Source organism: Acomys russatus, chromosome 21 (genome assembly GCF_903995435.1).
Source record: "Acomys russatus chromosome 21, mAcoRus1.1, whole genome shotgun sequence".
In the NCBI taxonomy this organism is placed as follows: Eukaryota; Metazoa; Chordata; class Mammalia; order Rodentia; family Muridae; genus Acomys; species Acomys russatus.
This window is the reverse complement of record NC_067157.1, coordinates 52445735-52469806: the sequence shown is the minus strand read 5'-3', so window position 1 is coordinate 52469806 and position 24072 is coordinate 52445735. Positions and strand designations below refer to the sequence as shown.

The 24072-nt window shown below is 49.7% G+C and overlaps 1 protein-coding gene across 1 annotated transcript; it reads right to left on the bottom strand.

The window, feature by feature from the left end:
* Positions 1 to 438: 438 nt before the first annotated feature.
* Positions 439 to 23917, bottom strand: Pnldc1 (PARN like ribonuclease domain containing exonuclease 1). Its single transcript, XM_051164488.1, has 19 exons — positions 23768 to 23917; positions 23330 to 23387; positions 22938 to 23011; positions 20389 to 20428; positions 19069 to 19192; positions 18809 to 18897; positions 15617 to 15717; positions 12258 to 12334; positions 11920 to 12063; positions 10511 to 10580; positions 8927 to 9012; positions 7710 to 7765; positions 4811 to 4875; positions 4367 to 4420; positions 4185 to 4227; positions 2621 to 2720; positions 2152 to 2327; positions 1967 to 2065; positions 439 to 788 (listed from the first exon to the last, which is right to left on the bottom strand). The coding sequence occupies exons 1-19, from the start codon at positions 23841 to 23843 to the stop codon at positions 725 to 727; spliced, it is 1596 nt and encodes a 531-aa protein (XP_051020445.1). The 5' UTR covers positions 23844 to 23917; the 3' UTR covers positions 439 to 724.
* Positions 23918 to 24072: the final 155 nt, after the last annotated feature.

The window sequence follows — 24072 nt, the reverse complement described above, 5'->3', positions numbered from 1 at the left end:
CTGGAGAAAAAAGGGTAGTCCTCCTCTTCATCTTGAAAGCTGAGGCTTTTACAGCACTCTGGTGAGATGGCTGTGTCCAATCTTTGAGCAGTACCATGATAGTAGTGCTGTGCCCACTCCGACCGTGTAACTATGAACTTCACTCCCTGCCTGTGCCGCTCGCCTGAGACAGAGGCAGTGGGAGTCGAGCCCTGGGAGCCCCAGGCATGGATGTGACTCCCCAAGCTTGGGTGACTAATGTCACTGCACCCTGTGAGAGTGTCTCCTGCTTTTCCTTCATGGCAATTCTGTCTGCAGTTTCTCTCATGCTGACCTGTTCAGTGTTCACGCTCCTGTTTTTCTACCACGAGTTCCACGAGCCCGGAGCCCTTGGGTCTTACTGTTCTTCGTACCCCAGTACTGGCCATCTGCCAGCTCCTTGTCCAAATAGTCCCTTCACTCACACATAGCCACTGCAATTCTGGGCATGCTGGAGTGGTGGCTCCAACCCCAGAGGCCGGGACTTCCAGCAGTTGACAGGAAGGAATGTTTTGGCCACATACAGAAGTCCCACATGCAAGGGTTTATCATCAGTCATATTTACAGATTCCCACATTCATAACAGAACAAAATATCTACAGAGGACCATACAGGTCTGCCTGAAAACAAAGTGGTTTATGCAAACGAGCCCTGAGGGTCGTCTCGGGAACCTAGAGCAGAGGCTGAGGAGCTGAGCTCACAGCACTCAGGGGCTGGATCTTCCCAGGAGAAATGCAACCATGGCCCAGGAGGTGACTATGCTGCAGACTCTGTAAGACAAAGACACAAGTCAGAGGCCTGAGCGACGCAATGTCTTCCTGGGGACACAGGCCCTGCTCTCCGACTGTCCTCCCAACACTGTTCAACCAGATTTTTTTTTTTTTTTTTTTTTTTTTTTTTTTTTGAGACAAGATCTCAAGCGTCCCAGGCAGATTTCAAATTTGCTTTGTGCCCAGAGATGACTTTGAAACTTCTGATCCTCCTGCCGCCACATCCCAAGTGCTGGGGTGACAGTGTATATCCCACATTTAGTTTAGGTGGTGCCGGGGATTGAACCCAGGGCTTCAGGCATGCTAAGCAAGCACTCTACCACCTGGGCTGCAGGCCCAGCACAAACGTCCCTTCAGGGGCCGATGCTTCTCCTTCCGTCCCTAGAGGTCTAGGTCAGAGACTGGCAGGGTAAGAGGCTGCCTGCAAGGAGACCATCCGTGATAGCTACGGCTCCTGAGGAGAGATGCCAAGTCTGTTTTTCCAGTCACTTGGGCCCCCACCTCAAATGTGACTTAGCTCTTGTCACCTGCTATTGGCTTGGTCCCTTCCCATCACCTCAGATGGACCCTTTCACGGCCACACTTGCTCCCTGATGCTCCTGATCCTCTGCCTCCTCTGTGGCCTCCACTGGCACAGGAGACAGCAAGGCTTTGCAAATGAGAGTTGGAGTGTGTCCCTCCTCCTGTCAATCCTTCAACGGTCCTCACCGGTGTAGCCCCATTGGATGGAACCCACTGCTTACCTTAGCCCCTCTTTTCTTGTTCCCCTTCATTGGCCCTTCACTCGCCAAGCACCTCCACTCAAGAGCTGCTGGCCTCAATCATGGCCTGGTTCACTCCTTACTTCCCTGAATCTTTCTGAGACTCCCATGCATCCTCCCCGCAGGTCTCGCCCCACCCCACCCCACCTCACGTTTTTTAATCTGCATGTCACCGCTGTAGCAGTATATGGTCCATTCACTTGCTTTCTGCATTGCTGTTACCTCCCACCAGCTGAGAGTCCCCCTTTGGTTCAGTGATAAAGCAGGGCTCAGCACTCCAGTGGGATGTTCTGAACAAGCTTCCCTTCACACCTGTCAACAACTGCTTGACAACTCGTAGCAGCTAGTGGGCTGGGCCAGAACCAGGCCGAGTGGGACCCTAGCTCACAGAAGAGCAGCCTCTGCCAGGTCACTCACTGTAACAGGCAGGTGATGTTGGGGGAATGTCTCCAGTACCGGTACAGAGAGACCTGCAGGGTCGGGTGGCTCCTGTACTCCTTCAGGACACTGCGAGCACTGCCAAAAGAAGTTTGCTCAAGTCAGCAGGCAATATGGCCACAGCCACTGAGGATAAAGAGGGAGGCTTGGAGCGAGGCACCTACTCCTTAAACTTATTGGTCAGGAGCAGGAACTGGCTTCGAGTGAACCGCCTGACGTCGAACTTGCAGAGATTCTGGAACTCACGGTAGACCTGGTGCTCGCTCAGCCCGGGCCACCTCCTGACGGTGAGGATGAGTACAGGAGGGCGGATACTGGGATAATCTGGGCCTGAAAAATTCTAGGAAAACAAAACCAAGAGAAAGTCTCCATGCTTCTTAACGCTACTTCACACAATTTGGAAACGCTATCAGAGCCTAGAAATGGCTGTTTGGGGCTGGGAACAGGGAGGAGAGAGAGGAGGAAGGAGTGAGTCTATGTGGGTTTGGACAGAAAGACAAGTGTCATGGGGTGTGAAGGTTCTCCTTGGCTCCCACTGTGTCATCATCAGAAGCCCTCAGCACATCCCAGGGAGCACTAGGCTGCCACCTGCCACAGAGCTGAGCAAGGTGAGAGCCCAAGAGACACACTCACGATTTTCGGAACCCCAGCTCGGATAAGATTCACTTGGTTCACATAGGGCGCCAGCACTCCGAGGTACTGGAGGAAGGTGGGCTCGCACCCGGAACCGCTGCTGCAGGGACAGAGAAAACGCTGAAGCGCCCGGAGCACGGAGGTTCGTATGCAGGTCCTCAGCCATAGCTAAGGTCCTGGCGGCAAACAGGGAAAGGAGCTGCCTCAGGCACCTCTCCTTTCCAACCCTCCCAAATCCTGGGGCTCATTTTAGAAGGTGTCCCCTGTACACACAAGCAGAGCTTCGACTAAGAGCTCTGGTCTCTGTTGACCAGCACTGGCAGCAGGCTTGGAGAATGTGAGGCCCCTGTTTGGAGGAAGCTCCACTTTATAATCGCTGACATGACATCACTCTTGACTCCAAATGCCCATCCCCTGTTCCTAGCTGCACCAGGCAAGGCATCAGGTGGGCCTGTCAGCCCTAAGCTTCTCTAACCCAAAAAGGGTTGCCACTCCCAAGAGTTAAAAAGAAACAAAGGGATTGAGGTCCAAGCCCAAACCCGAGCCCCCTCTGTACCAGCTCACAGCACCTGCCAGTGAGCAACTCAATGCTGCCACACCAGAGGAAAGAGCAAACCAACTGACAGATTCCACACATAAGCTATAAGCTTCACATTAATTTGTCATGTGGTATTTGTATTGGTATCTGTGGCCGAGACAGACAAATAAAGGTGGTTCCTATTTAACAGATTATGGTCCAGGCCATGTCAAGGCCAGTCCTGAAGAACAGGTCACAACTGTGATCAGATCCTTCTGTGGACCCACCGAGTCATGTCCCATGGAATTAATGTGACCTACATAACAGCTGTCAGACATCAAAGGTGCCCTTGGTATCCATGTGCCAGCTCAGGGCCGTTGGGGTGCCACCATCAAGAGCAATGCATTTATGTTCTGATTTGGGTTTCTGGGTTCATCCATCCAGGTGCCTCTCCAGCCTCTGTTCTCCCTACAGCCTTTATGAAGCCTTGTGTTGTGTCCGCTTTTCACTTGAATCTTTTTTTTTTTCTCCCTTTCTCTCTTTTAAGGTTTTTCAAGACAGTTTCTCTATGTAACAGCCCTGGCTCTCCTACACTCGCTTTGTAGACCAGGCTGGCCTCAAACTCACAGATATTCATCTGCCTCTGCCTCCCAAGTGCTGGGATTAAAGGTGTGTGCCACCACGCCCAGCTTCATCTGAACATTTTATCCTCTCACCTCACTGTAACCTCTAGCAGCCATGAGAATGCTGAGGCTGACAAAGCCACAGGACTGAGCCGGGGAGTTCTGTAGGAGGAATTAGGACTCTAGTCCAACCCTGCTGTGTGGGTTCCAGTCTCCCCATCACTAAGATACTGCAGGACCCAGGCAGGAGGAGGGCTCTTTGGAGCAGACTGCCTACTCCAGCACTGCACTGGCTATGGGAGAGACACCCATACACTACACATCCCTTCTCTCCTGTGGTCCTGTGACCCAGAGGTCCTGGTTTATAACAAGGGCTTGCTGAGACCCGAGGAGTGAGTAACAGGAGGGGAGGAAGGACACTCACCCGTGCACCCTCTGCAGGAGCAAGTGTGCCACTTTCAAAAGAACTAGAAGAAAAAGCTAGAGATGTAACTCGTCTCAAGGCTTGTGGAAAGTACAAACACAACTCTGTGCACAAGGCAACATGAACCAAACAAAAACCAGTGCACATCCCAGAGCAGAATGCCCTTTGAAGGAGCATGTTACCTGAGCCGCAGAGGAAGGCGTCGTACGCCGCTTCGTGGGGGCACTTGGTCTCAGCTGGAGTGGTTTTCCGAAAGAGACAGATGATCAGTGACTCGAGCACATTCTGAGAACGCTGGCTCTCTTCCCGTCCCACTCAACAGCTGTGGTGCCTGCGGTGCACACCGTGTGCCCTTCTCCCTGCTCATACACATGTCCTACCCGCTTGCCATGGCACAATCATACCCCGCACATCGAGAGCAAACAGGTTCCTGACCCCTGAACGGTTCTCTCCGGCTTAGCATACTTTTTAAGGCAGAGTCATGTGGAGCAAAGCAAGGCAGGCCAGGAAAGAACCCCCACCCAAACCTCCACAGCCTGCTGCCAGGGGGATCGGAGTGAAGAACCCTCAGTTCAGCCCCAGGGCACCTTGCCAACTGTGCAAGGAGCCAGAGCTCAGGGACATACCGTATTTTTTACACTGTTTCGCATGAATAATCACTGGTCCAGAATTCTTAGTGGGATTCAAATTACTATTAGAAAAAAAGGGGGGAGGGGGATAAAGATCAATCTACTGAAAGTGGCTCCTCTTCCCTGTCCCCAAGCCTAAGTGCTCAGCGCGCCCTTTTTTTAAAGACGCAGATCTAAACATGGACAGATGCGGCCTTGATGGGGCCAGGGACAGGACAAAGATAAAAGGGACTCTAGCTGGATTGTTCCAGGTATGTGGCAAATGGCCTGTGGAGCCTGCAGTCTCATGGTCCAAGCAGTAAGTACAGAGATAACTACATAGTGTTCTGGCACAGACAGAAACTGCAGGGTCACCAGACTGCCTGAAACAGGAGGCACTGGAGCAGAGTCTTGAGGCAATGTGGACTGACTGGGGTGAGGCAAGGCAGTGGCAGCAGGCATTCCAGCCGAGAAGAGCTGGTACAAGTGAGGAGCAGGTTTGGCCTTTGTGGAAAGCATGGCTGAAGAAGAGTGAGGCTGCTCCAGAGCACATGGGGACTTCACTGAGACCACACAAGCCGAGGCACACCTGAAGGTTCAAGCTAACCTGGGCTACATGCTGAGCTAAGAGATAGCCTGCACAACTTAGAGAAGCCCTGTCTCAAAATAAAAATAGTTTTAGGAGTGTTGGGGATGTGGGCTCAGTGGTTGAGTGCTTGCCTAACATGGAAAGGCCTGAGGATGAACCCTGAGCAGCAGCGAAGAACCTGAGAAAAGAGAGGGGAGGAAGGAAGGAGAGGAGGGGAGGAGGGGAGGAGAGGGGAGGAGGGGAGGAGAGGAGGGGAGGAGAGGTTATAAAGACATCTACAGAGGAACGCCAACTGGACACAACTGAGCAGACAGGCGTGGGTGGCTCAGCTCTGAGCCCAGAGGAGCCACAGCATCTGGCAGGAAGGAAATCTCTACTGCTGTGGGCCTCCAGCCAGAATCTTTCACACCTATGGATGCTCAGCTTCTCTGGGCCCTGACTCCCTCACTGTGAAATAGCGGCAATGACTGGCCCTGTGGCACACACAGCTGTCAACAGCAGTGATGGCAGCTAAGTTTCAACAAGTACAGACCAAGTGTGCGGCCCCGCCTGACCCTTCCATGTGGAGGAGATCATCCGGTCTCACCATCACCTCATGATGGTTACTTCAGGCTTTATCTGCTCATTTCACAGGTAGTGAAGTGGAGGCTTGGAACAGTGAGCATCAGAGCCTGGACTGAAATCTAGGAAGCCTGGGATCGTAGTTAGGGAGTTATAAATCAATCAAGCAATAAAAATTTAGAAACGTCTCCCCTCACTCTAGTGCCCACTTCATGAACAGAGCCTGGTGCCCTGGAAACTTAGCAGACATTGCAAGGCCTGGAATGGGTTTACGGGACAAAAATGAACTTCAAGTTGAAGTCATGCGAGGTAGGAAAATGGAGAAGGAAGATGGTAACAGATTTCCCTGAACTGCCTACTCTGATAGCTGTGGCTCGGGGGTAGAGCTCTTGGCTCCAAAGCAGGAGGCTCTGGGCTCAATCCCTAATACTTCAAACAAACAAAAACACAAGACAAGACACAGCCAGCCAACTGCAAACTGGAGCTGCACAAAGGCATGTGGTGATGACTCAAGTGAAAGAGTGGTAAAGGCCCTGGGGTGGGGGGGTGGGGACAGGCAAGGGGAGGACTCAGGAGGGAGCCTCCTGCCAAGACACAATGTAGGGGGGAGAAACAAATGAGAAAACCAACCAGCCCTCCCACCAGAAGAGAAATCCAGAACACCCAAAAAGGAGGAGAAAGGCCAAACCCCAAGGCACTGAAAAACGACTCTTGAACAGCACAGGTGCCTGAGGTGCGACCTCCTGTCAGGTGCCAACACGGGCACGCTGAGTAATTGGTTGAGAAAACCTAACGCACTGGTGAAATGAAGGCTGCCAAAGGGACTAAGGGCAGGAGGGATAACTTGACTCAGGGGAGCAGCTCACCAAAGGCTTCCCACCAGGGAAGAGGTCCTGACCCTTTTATTTCACAGTCCCATCACACATATTTCCTATAAGTCCCTGTGAAAATCACAGGGTTACCATGAAAGCCTGGAAGAGGGTCAGAAGTTGAGTAGCCTGGTTGTAAGTTTTAAATGGTGACTTGATGGTAAGAGAAATGAGAGATGGCAGCTTGGGACCCCAGGGAAGGGACAAGTAAGAGAGTCTAGAAGAAGCGAGCTGGCAAGAAGATGGTGAGCCCAAAGAGACAGCCCTGCTGGCCTCAAACAAGGAAGGAGTGTGGGATGCAGATTAGCTGTTCCAGGGTTTGCCTAGCATGTGCAAAGCCCTGGGTTCTACCCTCGACACCCCATTAAAACAGGGCATACTGACACACCCCTATTATCTCAACATTTGGAAGTAGAGACGGGAGGATCAGAAGCTCTGGTCATTCTTAGCTACACGTGAGTTCAAGGGCAGCCTGAGACACCTGGGATCCTGTCTCAAAAGAAAAATAAAGGGGATTGTGTTGTTTGCTGTTGACAGGAGAGACATGGCAAAAGTGACAGCACTTGTAGGATGTTCAGGAGGACAGGCAGCAGGCTGAGACCTTGGCCTCTGACCTCTGACTTTTTTTTCCTCATAAGTGGGGGCAAGATTGCTGTCAGAGACAGGGACAGAGGCATGAGGAGCTGGACAGAGGGACATTAAGTACAAGCAGCTGTGTCACAGGGAGCAGTACCTCAAAGTTACAGTTTTGTTGTCCAATGAAATGCATGCCAAGTGCAAACACACACATCAGAACCAGGGCACCTGGGATAAGCTAAAATCAGAGAGAGGTCTCGAAGGTTCCTCACGGCCTGGGCAGCTGAGGCCACAGGCCTTGCTCCAGAACTTCCTTCCTCACCTGCTCAGGACTTCGTACACTTCCAAGAGGTTGGAGACTCGTGGGAAACGCATTTCCTGCAATCATGAAGAACGAAGCACTGGGCCTGGGGTCACCATCGGCTGCAGGCCTCACTAAGGGTCACTACATGCACCTGGCAAATGCCAGCCTCAATATCATTACAGAGCCGGGAGACCAGGACCTGCGGGCTTCCTGATCCTCCTGGCTAGAAGTAGCATCACTCACAGAACTCAGACTTTCTGTTTAGGGAGGTATGCAAACCCAACAATCTGAGACGCAGGACTAAATCTGGGCCATACATGCAGAATGTCTGGCACTCTGGGGATCAAAAGACCTTGGGCAACGTCAGATTCCTGAGTCCCAATGTCAAAGACGGAACAGGTGAAGCTCAAACACTGTGGGCCTCTCTGGGCAGCAATGCACTGAGGAGCCAACGCCTTTCTAATCTCTGCTATCCCCTGCCCCCAATAGCCCACTTCAAGTCATTATCCCAAGACAAGACTTTAAAATACTGATGGATTCTCCTTGCTCTGTCATTCTGTTTAATTCCTAAAAGCATTTAAAGTAATTGAGTTCCCTCCCTCTCTCTCTCTCTCTCTCTCTCTCTCTCTCTCTCTCTCTCTCTCTCTCACACACACACACACACACACACACACACACACACACACACACACACACACACACACACACACACACACACAAGGAGTGTGTGACCTGGCCAAAGGACAGTCACCTGGGGAGCTTTCAGAATAGCACCTGGCTCCAATCTAGGCCACACATGAACCAGACAGTGGAGCTGGGATCAATTTGCAACCTCCCCTGTGAGTCTGTCAGAAAACCCATGACTTCAGTGCTTGACAAAAACAGGGTTTTCTCCAGATTTTATGAGGGGCCCTCATCCTTAACGCTGATACTTTCTAGGCAACCCTTATAGGATTATAAAACATAAACTATTTGAGCCACTCAAGATGGTGTACACCTTTAATCCCAGTATGTGAAAGGCTGAGGCAGAAGGGCTGTCGTGAGTTCAAAATCAGCCTGTGTCTTAAAAGCCAAAACAGAACAAAACCCCCACAAAATGACTGCTCCGTTGTATGATGAAAAACACACCATTTACCTACAAATGCATCACAGCTGGGGGCTTGGAATATACATCCAGGGAAAGGTGCCACCTTACAGGCTGAACAGCCCCAGCCCCAAAGCAGGCCACTCATTACCTTCCAGATGTCCTTCGTCACGTTCTTCGTGTCAATGAGGACAGGGAACAGGCTGTGGATGTTCTGCTTGAACTGACTGTAGCTTTCTGAGGGAGAAGTTCCAGATAGGGACACGTGAATTCTGTGGGTCGGTGGAAACAACACGTAGCCACCCTCTAGCCCAGCTTGCTGCCACCACCCCTGACTAGTGACGCAGAGAGCACAAGACAAGAACTGGAGAGATTTCTAATCCTCAAGGACGACTTTGAGTCTCCAGCCACGCCGCCACTTCCACTTTCTACGGTAAAGTCACATAGTTCCCCGCCAGCCTCAAGGTCTTGCCTACCATCATCACCATCTAACACATCCCCAGAGGCTTGGGAAGACAGGTGTGAAATCAGTCACAAAGGGCGAGTCAGAGGACAGTACAAGACAAACCAACTCAACCTTATACTTAAGTCAGGCACCTGATGAGAAAAGGGCTTCCTAACAGACTCTTAGGAGGTCACACACTTAAGTCAGGCACCTGATGAGAAAAGGGCTTCCTAACAGACTCTTAGGAGGTCACACACTTAAGTCAGGCACCTGATGAGAAAAGGGCTTCCTAACAGACTCTTAGGAGGTCACGCACCACTCATGGGGTTTACTACGAACAGCACCGCAGCACACACACTTCCCAGACAAACAGCCGCAGGGCTCCTCTTCCCACCACACTCCCTTTCCCTCCCTGCAACAGTAACTTCTGCCAGGTCCTCTCCCTGGGGTCCCTGTGTCAGCTCACTGTGGTTTTTGACACCTACTGTTGACTTGTGTAAAGGTCCTGACCTCCTCCCTCCACCTGCCCATCTCCCACAGGCCCCACGGGCACTGTGTGGCTACAGCACCTGCCACAGCCACAGGCCCCATGGGCACTGTGTGGCTACAGCACCCACAGCCACAGCCACAGCCACAGGCCCCACCAGCTACAGTAACCTCTCTCTGCATCACTTCCCCTCTTCCACTGAACATTTTTTCTGTTTGCTCAGGCTTTCTGAGTGCATCTTACTAATTTGCCTCCAATTCTCCCAATGTGCTGTCCAGTAATGTTTGGCTCCTAGAGCTTTCAGTCCCTTTTCATCTCTGTACGCCATGTCTTTAGGACTTCACTTTCTTCCCCAACCACGCTGAGACTGTTACTGCTGCCTCATCTCATGGCTGAGCAGAGAAGGCAAGGGAAGCAGCTGGAGGTCGCACTCACCCTGAGGGATGGACAGTACCCACTATGCTACACTGCCATTTGTCCAACAACAGAATCAAGCATGGGAAAGGAGGCCAGGGAGTCAAGGAAATGACATCTGTTAGGCTTATGATGGTGTGAGGGAAAAAGTCTCCACAAGTACGTGAAGACTCAGAACAGAAGAGAAAGGCCAAAGCATTAAGCAGTGAATGGTGGGTTCTTTGCATCATACATTTCTGATTTTGACCAGTGTCACACCATGAGCCTAAGTGGCTCCAGCCACAGGAGAGGATATGCGATTGGATTTGCCCTCCCTGAGGTCTCCTGGTCTCTACCCAGAAGACCCAGATGCAGACATGCGGCACAAGGAGAGCACGGCTTCCCCTTACCTGGAAGAGGCCGGAAGAACTTCTCGTGGAGATGCAGCAAGTCCATCATCATGTTGTGTCCTACCAGGGGCTACTTGGAGTAAAGCAACAGGGGAGAAAACGGCAATTCTAAGAACCAGCTCTGAGACCTGAGCCTAAAGCAGGCTCTGAGCCAGGTGCGGTGGCGGTGGTGCATGCCTGTAATCCCAGCACTCAGGGAGGCAGAGGCTATCTCGAAAAAACAAAAACAAAACCAAAATAAAGCAGGTTTTTGTTTTGTTTTTTCAATAAAGATTACAGCTTTAGATCACCTGATAATGCAGTTTATTGTCCCCCAGCTGCCACTTAAGCTGACAGGACTGCTGAGCTGGAGGGAGGAGAGGAAGCAGGGAGGGAGGGGGAGGGAGGAAAGGAAACAGAGAGGGAGGGGGAGGAAGGGAGAGGGAAAGAAGCAGGGAGGGAGGGAAGGAAACAGGAAGGGAGGGAGGGAAGGAAGCAGGGAGGGAGGGGGAGGGAGGGAAGGAAACAGGAAGGGAGGGGGAGGGAAGGAAGAAGGGAGGGAGGGAGGGGGAGAGAGGGAAGGAAGCAGGGAGGGAGAGGGAGGGAGGGAGGGGGAGGAAGACAGCCGAGAGGCAGAGACAGACAGGGAAGGGAGAAGGGGAGATGAGTGAAAAGTAGAAACTTGAGGCAGGGTCCACAGTGGGAATCTATGAGGCAGACACAAATTCTCTAAGCATTTTAGGTAGTTGCTGTAAAAAATTCCTGTGCAGCTGCAAGGTACGATGACACAGGAGCCTCTCACACAGTCTTTCCTCAAACTAACCTACCCTGGGAAAAGCGAGGCTGTGTCCAGGTAGCCAGAAGCCAGTTACCAAAATCAAAGAGCCACCTAAAAATCTACTAGTAACTTATTTTATGTTATGTGGGTGTTAAGGCTGCATTTCTGTCTATAATCAGGTGGCCTGGTGCCTACAGAGGCCAGAAGAGGGAGTCAGACCCACTAGAGTTACACATGGCTGCGGGAGGCCCCGTGGGTGCTGGGAATTGAACCTGGGTCCTCTGCAATAGCAACAAGTGCTCTTAACCACTGAGCTACCTCTCCAGCCCCCCAAGAAGCACTTGGTTTTAAAAAGGATATCTTAAAACACTTCTTGGCCTTTTGTATAAGGTCAAGTGAAGAAAGATTTTTTTTTTTCGAGACAGGGTTTCTCTATGTTATCTTGGCTGTCCTGGACTCTCTTTGTAGACCAGGCTGGCCTCGAACTCATAGAGATCCATTTGCCTCTGCCTCCCAAGTGCTGGGATTAAAGGCATGTGCCACCATGCCCAGCGAAGAAAGATAATTTTATTGACAGAGAAGCCTTCAAAATCTACCACTATAAATACAAAACATGATGAAAAACAAAAACAAGAAAAGAGAAATTTCCTACCTTCTGGGCTTTCACCAACATCTGAAAAAAGACGGAAAAGCCTCTTGCGGAGAGAAGAATCTGCTCCTTCCAGCAGCTGACTTTGTCACAGGTGGCGTGCTCAGGATACCATCGGTATGCCTGGCTGACCTTCTTCACAATCACCTGCGGTGAAGACAAACAGGCCGGCTCTGCAGGGAACACAGCCAGGAAGCAGGTGTCTCTTTACCACAGAACGAAAGGATAGAGAGGGACTGGAAGCGTCTAGAGGCCAGATTCAGCTGAACGAGAGAGAGGGGGCGGGGGGGGGGGGGCGGGAGAGGGAGCTGCTAATAATGTGCACCTAGGTAAGGACTCACCCCCTCGTCTTTTAGCACTGTCCAGATGTTGGGGAGGGCCTGCCTCAGCACCAATTGGACCTCAAAGGCTTGGAACCCTGCAGCAAAGACAAGGAAGCAGAAGGCACATACAGAAAGAATCTGGGACACTAACTATTGCACTTCCCTCCCTGAGGGAAAAGTCTGAAAGCAACAGAACCTGAGAGAGACACGGGCACGGGTGGGCTGTGCCGGAAGCTGAGCCTGCGTTCCCACGAGCCTGTCATGACACTCTAGGACAACAGCCTCAAAGGTTTGGATCTCAGGAATATGCACGTCAGTTGGGGACACTCAATGTGTAGTTTTTTCAGTTTGTGGCTGGGGATATTAACCATGGTAGAAATTAGTACTAATCACAACTTATACTTGAGCAGTGGTGGCACACACCCCAAGCACTTGGGAGGCAGAGGCAGGTAGATCTCTGGGAGTTTGAGGCCAGCCTGATCTACAGAGCAAGTTTCAGGACAGCCAAGGCTGTTACACAGAAAAACCCTGTCTCAGAAAACAAAACAAAACAACTTGGGCTGGAGAGATAGTTCAGAGGTTAAGGGCACTGTCTGCTCTTCCAAAGGTCCTGAGTTCAATTCCCAGCAACCATCTATAATGAGATTTGATACCCTCTTCTGGTGTGCAGGTGTGCGTGCAAGCAGAACACTGTATAAATAATAAAATAAAAAAACCTAAAAGAAAAAACCCAACAACTTATAAAAGGTTCTTTAATAGCAAAAAAGTTAAACATCACAGTTGTGACAAATAGTTTTTCCAACAAAAATATGCAGTAAGTTGTACGGTGGGGCATGTCTTTGTCCCTCTCACTCTGGAGCAGAGGCAGCCAGATCTTTGGGAGTTTGAGGCCAGCCTGGTCTACACAAAAAGTTCCAGGCCAGCCAACACTACACAGTAAGATCTGTGTAAAGAAATAAAATCAAACAAGGGGCTGGAGAATAGGCTCAAATGGTTAAGATCACTTGTTGCTGTTGCACAGGACCTGGGTTCTGTTCCCAGCGCACATGGTGGCTCACAAGCACCCAAAACTCCAATTTTAGGAGATCTGATGCTCTCCTCTGACCCCCAGGGGCTCCAGGCACACGCATGGTGCACTTACATACATGGAGGCAAAGCACTAATATATATAAAATAAATCTGAAGGAAAAAATCTTTTTTTTGTTTTTGTTTTGTTTTGTTTTTGTTTTTTGAGACAGGGTTTCTCTGTGTAGCCTTGACTGTCCTGGACTCGCTTTGTAGACCAGGCTGGCCTCAATCTCACAGCGATCCACCTGCCTCTGCCTCCCGAGTGCTGGGATTAAAGGCATGTACCACCACGCCCGGCTGAAAAAAAAATCTTGTAAACAATAAATTTAGTGGAAAGAGCTGCTGCTACACACATTTCAAATGTCAGACTGGACTTACATCTCGTTCTGCATTTCATCTCCTGTGATATGCTGTGATCCTTAAACACATGAAAATGAAACAAACAAAACCCTAGGCCCAAACAGACAGGAAGGTGGAAAAGAGAAAGTTGCCAGCCCCAAATGACCTTGGGGGTTGGTGGGTTCTTTGAGGGCTTTTGGGAGGTAATGGTTTTATTGTGAAGCAGGGTCACACTGTGTAGCTCTGGCAGGTCTAGAAGTTGCTATGTAGACCAGGCTGGCACTTATAGAGATTGCCTGACTCTGCCTCCACCGTGCTGGGGTTGAAGGCGTGCACCCCAGGCTGCTGGCTGCCTATGGTCTTTGCACGCTGTGTAACGTGCAGCCTGGTGATCCCGTAGGTGCTGGCTGTTACTAAGCAACTGTAGCTATGATGTGAGAACCACTGGCCTGCTGTGTGCCTCGCTTTTGGAACAGCTCAAGTCCTTTACTAGGGGGTGACTGGTTTGCATTCTGTCTTCCAGACACTCACAGGGTTCAGTACGCCAACACCAACAGCGAGTGTGTGTACACATGGCCTCTGACCTCATCAGAAGGCCTCTGTTGAGGGACTGTCAAGCTTATGGCAACAGATCCAAGTTTTTGTTTTGAACAGGCTCCTGCCTCAGCCTTCAGGGTGCTATGGTTACAAGTGTGTGCTACCACATGAAATGCTGGGGATTGAACCCAGGGCCTAGTGTATGCTGGGTAAGTACTCTACCCACTGTGCTACAGTCCCAGTCCTCTACATACCTACCTTTTACTGAAAGCATAAAGTTACTGCCAGCAAACACTGAGTCTTAAAGTGACAGGCTTCTCCATTTGAGGAAAATGACTGAAAACACCCAGGCCTAAATAATCTCAATTCAATTACTTCCAGTAAAAGTGAAATTCCATTAAAATACATTAAAAAAAAAAAAAAGATTCTGGAGAGACAGCCCAGCAATTAAGAGCACCTGCTGCTCTTACAGAGGACCTGTGTTTGGTTCCCAGCACCCACATGGTAGCTCACAACCATCTGCAACTCCAGTTCCAGAGGATCCAATGCCCTCTTCTGCCCACCTTGTGCACCAGGCGTGCGTGTGGTGCACAGACACGCGTGCAGGCGAAACAGCTGCACACATAGAATAAATATAAACATTCTTGCAACAGGGGCTAGGGTTGTCCTTCCTTAGAGTGCACAGGCCCTGCATGTGATCTCCAATTCGTGCACTCCTGCACCAGCTGAGCTAGGTCTCGACTGAAGATGCCACCCAGTGCTTGTCCCCAACACAGCCATTCTCCTGCGGGCCACAGCAGCAATGCTGTTGGCACACTTGTTGTTTTCCACCTATAAGCTGACAGATAGAATTTAAGTAAAAGATGGCCCACGGCTGGGGCTTGGGAACTAATTACGTTGCTTTCCCACCAAGGAGCTTCTTGTGTAGTTTCCTTTCCAAGCCTGAGAGGCCAGGAAGCATGCAGCGACTGCCAGCAGAGGCCGACCCTGCCAGAGCTTGTGCAGCAGTGCGGACAGGTTCTGCCCCCACTGCTACAGCCCCAGGACCAATGGCACAAAAACGCTAATAAGCCACAGCTCAACAACACTCTGAAGACAGGTCTGACCTCACAGACTCCACGGCACAGGGTCCACAGGCCAGGCTCTGAGCACTGCTACACTAGGACACGTATTACCGAGTCAGTGAAAACAGGCATCCCACTTCGATGGAGAGGCTTGCCTCAACAGTCAACAGAGGTCCCAAAGTCTCTGAGACTCGGGAATTCGGTCAGGACTTTCACCCCAACATCAGCTAGCTACTAAGCAGATAGATGCCTCAGGGGGGAGGCATTTGTGATCAGGACTTCAAGGAAAGGGACGATGGTCCCCACCTCCTGGAGCACTGCCGTGACACCCATGCACACCCAGGTCAGGAGGAATGGCCTCCTGCCTACCAGAGATGCCAGGCAGAGTCATCTGGTCACCTTCCTCAGCCAGGTCCAGCCACCGAGTCACCTTATCAATCACCACCTTAATTTGGTCTTTATCCAGAGAGCTGAAAATGGGCACAGAAAAGCAGAAATGTTGGCAGAGATCATACTAGATTCCTAAGACAATCTTAAAATTAACATGTGTTTGGAACCTCTGCTTTTTGTTTTTCGAGACAGAGTTTCTCTATGTAGTCCTGGCCGTCCTGGAACTCGCTTTGTAGACCAGGCTGGCCTCCAACTCACAGAGATCCAGCTGCCTCTGCCTTCTGAGTGCTGGGATTAAAGGCATGCACCACCACCATCCGGCAAAACTCTGCTTTTTAACCCTGTGACCTCATCGTGAAAATTAACAGCACCAATGAAAATGGCCGTTTGTTCTCCATGTCTTTTTGTGGAAGAAGGTACACTCTCGATCTTCAGAGGTCCACAGAAACACAAGTCGGCCTTGATGGGGTGCATGGGGAAGAGCAAGGGGTTGTAGCCGCTGAGCATGACAGCTGCCTGTGGCTCCCAGAGAACGTGTCATGAACTGGCTGGAAATGTGAGAAAAAGGCAAGGACGTGGACAAACCCTCTGCTCCTTTTTCAGATATCTAAGCTCTCTTTCCAACACTTGAAACTAACAGAAGATTAAAAATTCAAAGTGTTGGGGCTGGAGAGATGGCTCAGAGGTTAAGGGCACTGTCTGCTCTTCCAGAGGTAGTTGAGTTCAATCCCCAGCAATCACATGGTGGCTCACAGCCACCATCTAGAAAGTGAGCTGATGCCCTCTTCTGGTCTGCAGTTGTACATGCAGGCAGAACACTGTATACGTAATAAATAAATAAATAAATCTTGAAAAAAATTTCAAATTGTTTTCCTCCATTTTTCTTCTTGAACCTTGAGGACCATTTAATTGGAGCTTGAGAGGAAAAACAACGGAGGAAGTAAGCTACACCGGGCAGCTGTGAGAGGAGGAGGCAAGCAGGCGTGTCTTCGAGTTAGGGTTAAAAAAAACAAGCCGATTTGGCAATGGAGGTCAACAATCAGCTTGGAGGGAGGACAGAGGCCTCAGAGAGACAGTGGGAAAGTCCAGAAGGTTAGAGCAGGCATGCTTAGAATTCTGGCAAGTATTGAAAGAGAAAAAAAGGAAAGCTACCCGCTTTTGAGTCTGAACAAAGAAATGCAGGAGGGCTTAGCAGTAAAGTTCTGTAAGTGATTTCCCGGTTTTTCTTTCTTAAAAATCTACATTTTTGTATGAACATGAATACCAAATACAAAACAAAACAAAACAAGTCAGCTGGGCACAGCTGTAGTCCCAGCACTTGGGAGGCAGAGGCAGGCAGATCTTTGTGAGTTTGAAGTCAGCCTGGTCTATAAAGCAAGTCCAGGACAGCCAAGGCTACACAGAGAAACCCTGTTTGGGGGTGGAGGGGGTGTAAAAAATTCAAAGATTACCTAGACCATATGAAAACATTTCAGAATCAAAGATAATTTTTCCCCTTTCTGACGAAGGTGAAATTTCTCAAGCCCAAAAAGCTTAAATAATTCAAAACTGAGCCAGGCGTGGTTGAACATGCCTTTAATCCCAGCACTCAAGGAGGCAGAGGCAGGTGGATAACTGTGAGTTCAAGGCCAGCCTGATCTACAGGGTGAGTTCTAGGACAGCCATGGCTATAGAGAAACTCTGTCTGAAAACAAAAACAGAAACAAAAATATTCGTAACTGGCAACTGACTAAGACCCAGGCTTCACCTCAGTGTGGTCACTGTGAGCAGGAGGCTGCAAGGTCTGGGCCTGCCAAAGGAGAAGGAAGCAACCTTGTCCCAGTGACAGACAACCCCCGCCCCATGCTGAGCCGGGGCCCACACAGGCACACTAGAGCCTTAGCTGGTCTCCTCTCTGCCTCCCACAGAGTTATCCTGTACATTCCACAGACACAACTCCTAGCTCTTTGAGTACCAAACTAAAGAGTCAATTTCTTGAGCCAGACATGGTGGTGCACACCTTTAATCCCAGCAGCATTCAGGAGGCAGAGGCAAGTGGATCACTGTGAGTTCGAGACCAGCCTGTCCACAAAGCTAGTCCAGGACAGACAGGCTACCCTGTCTAGAAAAAACAAAGACAAAAACAAAAACAAAAACAAAAACAAAAAAAGAGTCAGTTTCTTGGCTGGGCAGTGGTGGCACACACCATTAATCCCAGCACTCAGGAGGCAGAAGCAGGCAGATCTCTGAGTTCAAGGCCAGTCTCGTCTATAAAGTGAATTCCAAGAACACCAGGGCTACACAGAGAAGTCTTGTCTCAAAAAAAACCAACACCCCACCCCAAAAGAAAGTTTTTTTGTTTTTAAGAGATGAGGGTCTTTCTCTGTAGCTCAGGCTCACCTGGAACTCGGGATCAGCCCACCTCATTCTCCTGAGCACTAGGGTAACCAGTGTGAGCCACTATTGCTGTATGTAATGGTGTGAGTGCTGGGGGTGGCACAGACAACAACCTGTCTTTCCTAAGTGTTCCCTACCATGCAGAGTTTCTGTCTCACACTGGCCTGAATCTCACCAAGTCGGCTAGGCTGAACAGCCAGCAAGCCCCAGGAAGTCACCTCTCTCTGCTTCCCCAGTGCTGGGATTATAAACACACAGAAAGAAAGAAAGAAAGAAAGAAAGAAAGAAAGAAAGAAAGAAAGAAAGAAAACAAAGAACAAAAAAAGAAAGACAGGCATGTGTTTTAAGAATCAAGCTGGGAGCCAGGCGGTAGTGGTGCATGCCTTTCATCCTAGTACTCAGGAGGCAGAGGCAGGCGGATCACTGTGAGTTCGAGGCCAGCCTGGTCTACAAAGCAAGTCCAGGACAGCCAAGAATACACAGAGAAACTGTCACGAAAAACACACAAACAACAACAACAAAAAAGCAAGCCAGGGATCCTCCAAGAAAAGCATTTTACCAATTGAGCTTCACCTCCCAAACCACCATGTTTCCTCATCTTAAAGATTAAAATAATGTTCCCAAAATGATGATGATGATGATGATCACAAGGGAGCTGAAAGAAGGTGGGTAACGTGTTTTTTTCTCTTCTCAGGAGAGTACAGGTGGTCAGAGCGAGCCCCCCTCCCCATCCACAGAGGAGCCCGGAAACACAGCCATAAGGAAACCAGAGGCACCTGGAAAGGCAGACCCTACCTTCGGACTCTCCAGTTGCCTCTCAGGATGCTGTGCTTAATTTTCTTCTCCTGCTCTTCATTCATATATGGGATTCCGTTCTTGAGGAACTGGAGACAGGAAGAGAACAAGATGTCTACTAGTGAGAGCTGCTGCTGAGGGCCAGGCAGCGGGGAGGAGGGAAACAACTCGGCTTTGGGTAGAGGAGGAGGAGGGAGCGGGAATGGCGAAGCAGAGCGTTTAGGGTACCCCTCCACAACCACCGCCCCCTCCTTGCATACCTTGTTATAGTCGAAACCATACTGGTTCAAAAACTGAACACTAGACGCCTGGAAAGAGAATTCTGAGTCCAAGATGCCAAATGTCGTCGGGAAAAGAAAGAAGTTGCAGGAGTGGGCTACATACCTAGAGAGCAATGACCCTGGTGAGGAGGAAAGCCTCAAACTAGTATAAAACTCACAGGCAAAGCATCCTGGCTCTACAGTAGGCCCCGTGCTGGGCCTGATTTTCATTTGTTGAGAATGTAAATGTTTTCTGAATGCTGAATGTATTTTAGATGCTCTGTCTAGGGACCAAAGAAACCAGGCAGTGATACTGCTATTGGGGAGCCAAGTCTAAAGCAGAAATAGGCCCATGACCCACCCAAGGGCCCAGGTCTTCCCCACCTCCCTACAACACACACACACACACACATATCAGCCTCATCCCCTCCCCACCCCAACACACACACATCAGCCTCATCCTCACCTCCCCCTCAACACACACACACACACACACACACACACACACATCAGCCTCATCCCCACCTCCCCCTCAACACACACACACACACACACACACACATCAGCCTCATCCCCACCTCCCCCTCAACACACACACACACACACACACACACACATCAGCCTCATCCCCACCTCCCCCTCAACACACACACACACACACACACACACACATCAGCCTCATCCCCACCTCCCCCTCAACACACACACACACACACACACACACACCAGCCTCATCCTCACCTGCCCCTCAACACACACACACACACACACACACACACACACACACACACACATCAGCCTCATCCCCACCTCCCCCTCAACACACACACACACACACACACACACACATCAGCCTCATCCCCACCTCCCCCTCAACACACACACACACACACACACACACACACACACACACACACACACACATCAGCCTCATCCTCACCTGCCCCTCAACACACACACACACACACACACACACACATCAGCCTCCTGCAGCGGCAGTGTCCCAAAAGGTACAGCATTCCCCCTGACTGCTGGTGCCTGAGAGCTAGCAGGCAGTTCCAAACATCTCTCTAGATGTTAACATGCTTTACTGCTTTCCCAAGATGCACCAGGACCAGGTGAAGGAAATAAGCACCAGAACACTTCAGACAAGGGGCAGGGGAGGCCCCACAGAAAAGGTACTGCTTCCAATCTTCAGCACATGCTCAAGAGCCAGAAGTCAGAAGAGAGTGCCCAGGACAGAGTGACTCAGACAACCACGGTGAAGCTGCCAAACACAGATGGGAAAAGCTGGGTGTCTTACGGTCGTTTTATACATACTTGTTAGACTCTCCTTCAACGCTGGAAAACACAGACAACCCTAGAACAACAACAGCAGAAGTAATGAATTCCGAAGCAAGGCCACGTGGGGCCAATCAAAGACCAGAGACTCCCCATCATGCTTTGCATCCAGAAGACAGGGTGGGCGCTGCAGAACAACTGCTGAAAAACAGTCGTGCAGCACGAGATCTGCCACACCATAGCTTGTGCCGAAAATACAAACTGTAATTATAGCACAGGAGTATTGAATCAAAGTTCTCATAGCTTTAAAACCAGCCAAGAGTCAGGCCCAACGGCACACACCTGGGAGGTAGGTGGAGGCCGAAGGATCAGCACTTAAAAGAGTTTGGCTACATTCCTTTTTGAGAGGCCAAGGTAGAAAGAATTTTATGAGACTGAGGCCATCGTGGGTTTTGGTGTGACATTCTGTCTCAGGAAAACTAAAAAAAATCAGGGCCAGTGAGACAGCTCAGTGGGTAAAGGCACTCATACATAAACCTGATGACCTGTGTTTTGTTTTTGTTTGTTTTGTTTTGTTTTTCTTCTCGAGACAGGTTTTCTCTGTGTTAGCCTTGGCTGTCCTGGTCTCGTTTTGTAGACCAGGCTGGCCTCCAACTCACAGTGATCCACCTGCCTCAGCCTCAGCCTCACGAGCACTGGGATTAAAGACGTACGCCACCACGCCCAGCGATGACCTGAGTTTAATCCCTGGGGCTGAGGTAAAAGAGGAAAGACAGAATGTACCCATCAAATTACCTTCTGACCTCCATTCGTGTCCCACAGTCATACATCATAAATAATGAATACATTTTAAAATTAAGAAACTCAAAACCAAAAAAGGAGCAGATTTGACCACTTTAAAATCTCTGCTTTACAGGGCTGGAGAGATGGCTCAGAGGTTAAGAGTACTTGTCTGCTCTTCCAGAGATACTGAATTCAATTCCCAGCAACCACATGGTGGCACACAACCATCTATAATGAGATCTGGTGCCCTCTTCTGGCCTGCAGGCAGAACATTTTATACATAATAAATAAATAAATCCTTAAAATCTGTTTTACTACATTACATAAGCCACTCAAAGTGGAAATTTCCCAAAGTGGTGTAGGGGAAAAAAAAAGCAATTTCTTATAATTCGGAAATAGATCTTGTAAGAAAAAGAAAAAGGCAGCAAAGCATCAGAATAAAGGGGAAAGCAGACACAGGCATGCACTCATATAAACCACTGTTCACCTCTGCAGAAAGCAGGAGTCCGAAAAACCCAGCCCATAACTTGTGTTTTATAATTCATCTTACTGAAGAAGTCAGGACCCCATTACAAGGGTTTCATAAAAGAAATCATAGGACCTGCAAAACCTCAATGCTAGCTAGCCCTTCAAATAAAGCTGTAGACCCCAGTATTAGAAAATGTAAAACAGAATCGAACTTGAGAATTTCTCTTTTTTTTTTTTTTTCCAGAGCTGAGGAACGAACCCAGGGCCTTGTGCTTGCTAGGCAAGCGCTCTACCACTGAGCTAGATCCCCAACCTCGAGAATTTCTTAAGACTATCAGCTGGAGTTCAAAAATTTCAGACTCATAATCCCCAGGGCTTCTGCACGTGGTTGTACACTCACTGTTGCTGGTGTCGGTCACTGAGAACACTGAATGCCTGGCAGTATTCATCAACTCTTTAATGCACATACTCCAAGTCACTGGTCCCGCTGATTGAAGTCTCCCAGATGCACAGAAGTGCAATATTGTGTAAATATGAAGACCGTCCATAACAAAAACACATTTCCTTGTAAACACGTGGTTACTAAATCTACCTTATTTAGGACGCCAAGTCCTAACCTGTAGTTTGTAACACTACGGAACTGTGAAAATGAGCTGGTCTGTACGGTACCACAGACAGACTTCCAAACTCCATCAAATGAAAAATCAAAGAGAAACCAAAGTATGTAAAATATGTGTACAATCCTGTTCCTGTAGGTTTTCTCTTTAAAATAACACACACTAAGCTTAGGAAGGTGTCTCGGTGGGGACCAGAGATCGTCCCAGCACCCAATCAATCCATCAGTAACTCCAGTTATAGGTAACCTGACGTCCTCCTCTGACCTCTGTGGGCACTGCATGCACATGGTACACACACACATATATACAGATTAAACACTAGAGACATAAATCTAAAAACAAATCTTTTAATTACCTATACCCACTGACACAGCATCTATTTTTGCTCAAATGATGGAATAGGCTTAACAGTGACTATGGCTGGCATTGGTCTGTTTAGGCCACAAAATAAGGCTGGTAAATTCCTGCTTGGCCAAAAGCCACTACCTTTCACACTGTAAATGCTCCAGGTGGTATGCACACACACACACCACAGGTCACCACCTTTTACATTGTAAATACTCCAGGTGTTTTACCCACACACTCGCACACATGACTGAAAACGGAACAAGCATGTAAAATGATACTCAGCATCTGTGAAAACGGTCCAAGTTGATTTTACCCACAGAAAACTCAGACAGCAAAAATGACCCGTAATAGAGAGCTGAGCATCAGACTCACCAATCTGACAGATTGTAAACTGCTGAACACTCTGCCGGGTCTTCAGATACCAGTCAGATGGCAAATCAAAAAGACTGTGAAGAAAGAGGCATCTCATTGCATAGACAAGGGAGTCAGGGGCGGGTGCCATGCCTCTTCGGCAAGCTCCTCTCAATCAGGGGCCGATTATCCTTGTAACCACAATTAGGGAACACCTACCAGCACTTAGCCAACAAAAACCACATCTCTCAACCCACCAAAAAAATACTCCCCAACCCCCCCCCCCCCCCCCCCCCAAAAAAAAGCCAACAAGAGCCTGCTGAGAAACAGTGTCGGTTGGTCTGGCGAGGTCTGACTAAGGAGACACAGGTGAGGCCTTTCTCTGTGGGCTGTAAGACAGCACATAACAGTACCTGATCTGTTGGGGCCTGGACAAGTTTGAACGCAGACCCGTGAACTCTATGTCCAGACCTACAGGAAAGCAAAACAGAGAAGAGGTCTCAGGCACAGAACAAGCCACCACCTTTTACACTGTAAATTTCTAGGTGGTACGCATGTGTATACATGTATGTTCCTGTAAGGGAGGGGGGAGAGGGAGAGAAAGAGAAAGTGGGCGATGTACACCTGTGTATTCAAGAAGCCACATTAGTTGAGGGAAATCAGGAGCAGGGGTGTATCATCTGGAACGGAGCTGTCCGAACGAGAAGCAGAAACTGTGGGTTTGATTGCTTCAGGCCCCCTGCCGGAGTAGGGAGGAAGTCTCTCTCCTGCCTCAGGAAGCTCTCCGAGCTCCTCTGGCCTGGAAACCCATCCCGTACTGATGACAGGGCCTGCAACCCCTGGCACCTTACCCACGAAGTCCGCACCCGCGACAAGCTCCTGCAGGAGTGGGAGGCTCTGCTCAAACTCATCAGCGCCCACGTCCATAGCCGCTAGTCCCAGGGCGCGCCGGATGTGGCCACGTGCTGCCCACGCGTTTCCGCTGCGCGGGGCCTGAAAGCTCGTGCACGTGGCACGCTTCGGCCGGAGCCGGATGGGTGCGAGGTTTTACATGTGGCGCTCACAGCCTTGATCTTAATGTGCTGGGAAGTGGAGCCTGTTGCAATGAAGAACTGCCAGCTGTGCCGAAAGCATCTATGTATGGTACCAGCGATCA

What these genes read in the sequence shown, in the direction of transcription:
- Pnldc1 (XM_051164488.1), bottom strand. Translation starts at nt 23,843, where the DNA reads ATGGACGTGGGCGCTGATGAGTTTGAGCAGAGCCTCCCACTCCTGCAG. An exon ending in GACTCTGCCTGGCATCTCTG is followed by an intron (nt 12,335 to 15,616) that starts GTAGGCAGGAGG and finishes TCTTTGCTGCAG; the next exon opens with GGTTCCAAGCCTTTGAGGTC. An exon ending in TGACGAAGGACATCTGGAAG is followed by an intron (nt 7,766 to 8,926) that starts GTAATGAGTGGC and finishes TCATGATTGCAG; the next exon opens with GAAATGCGTTTCCCACGAGT.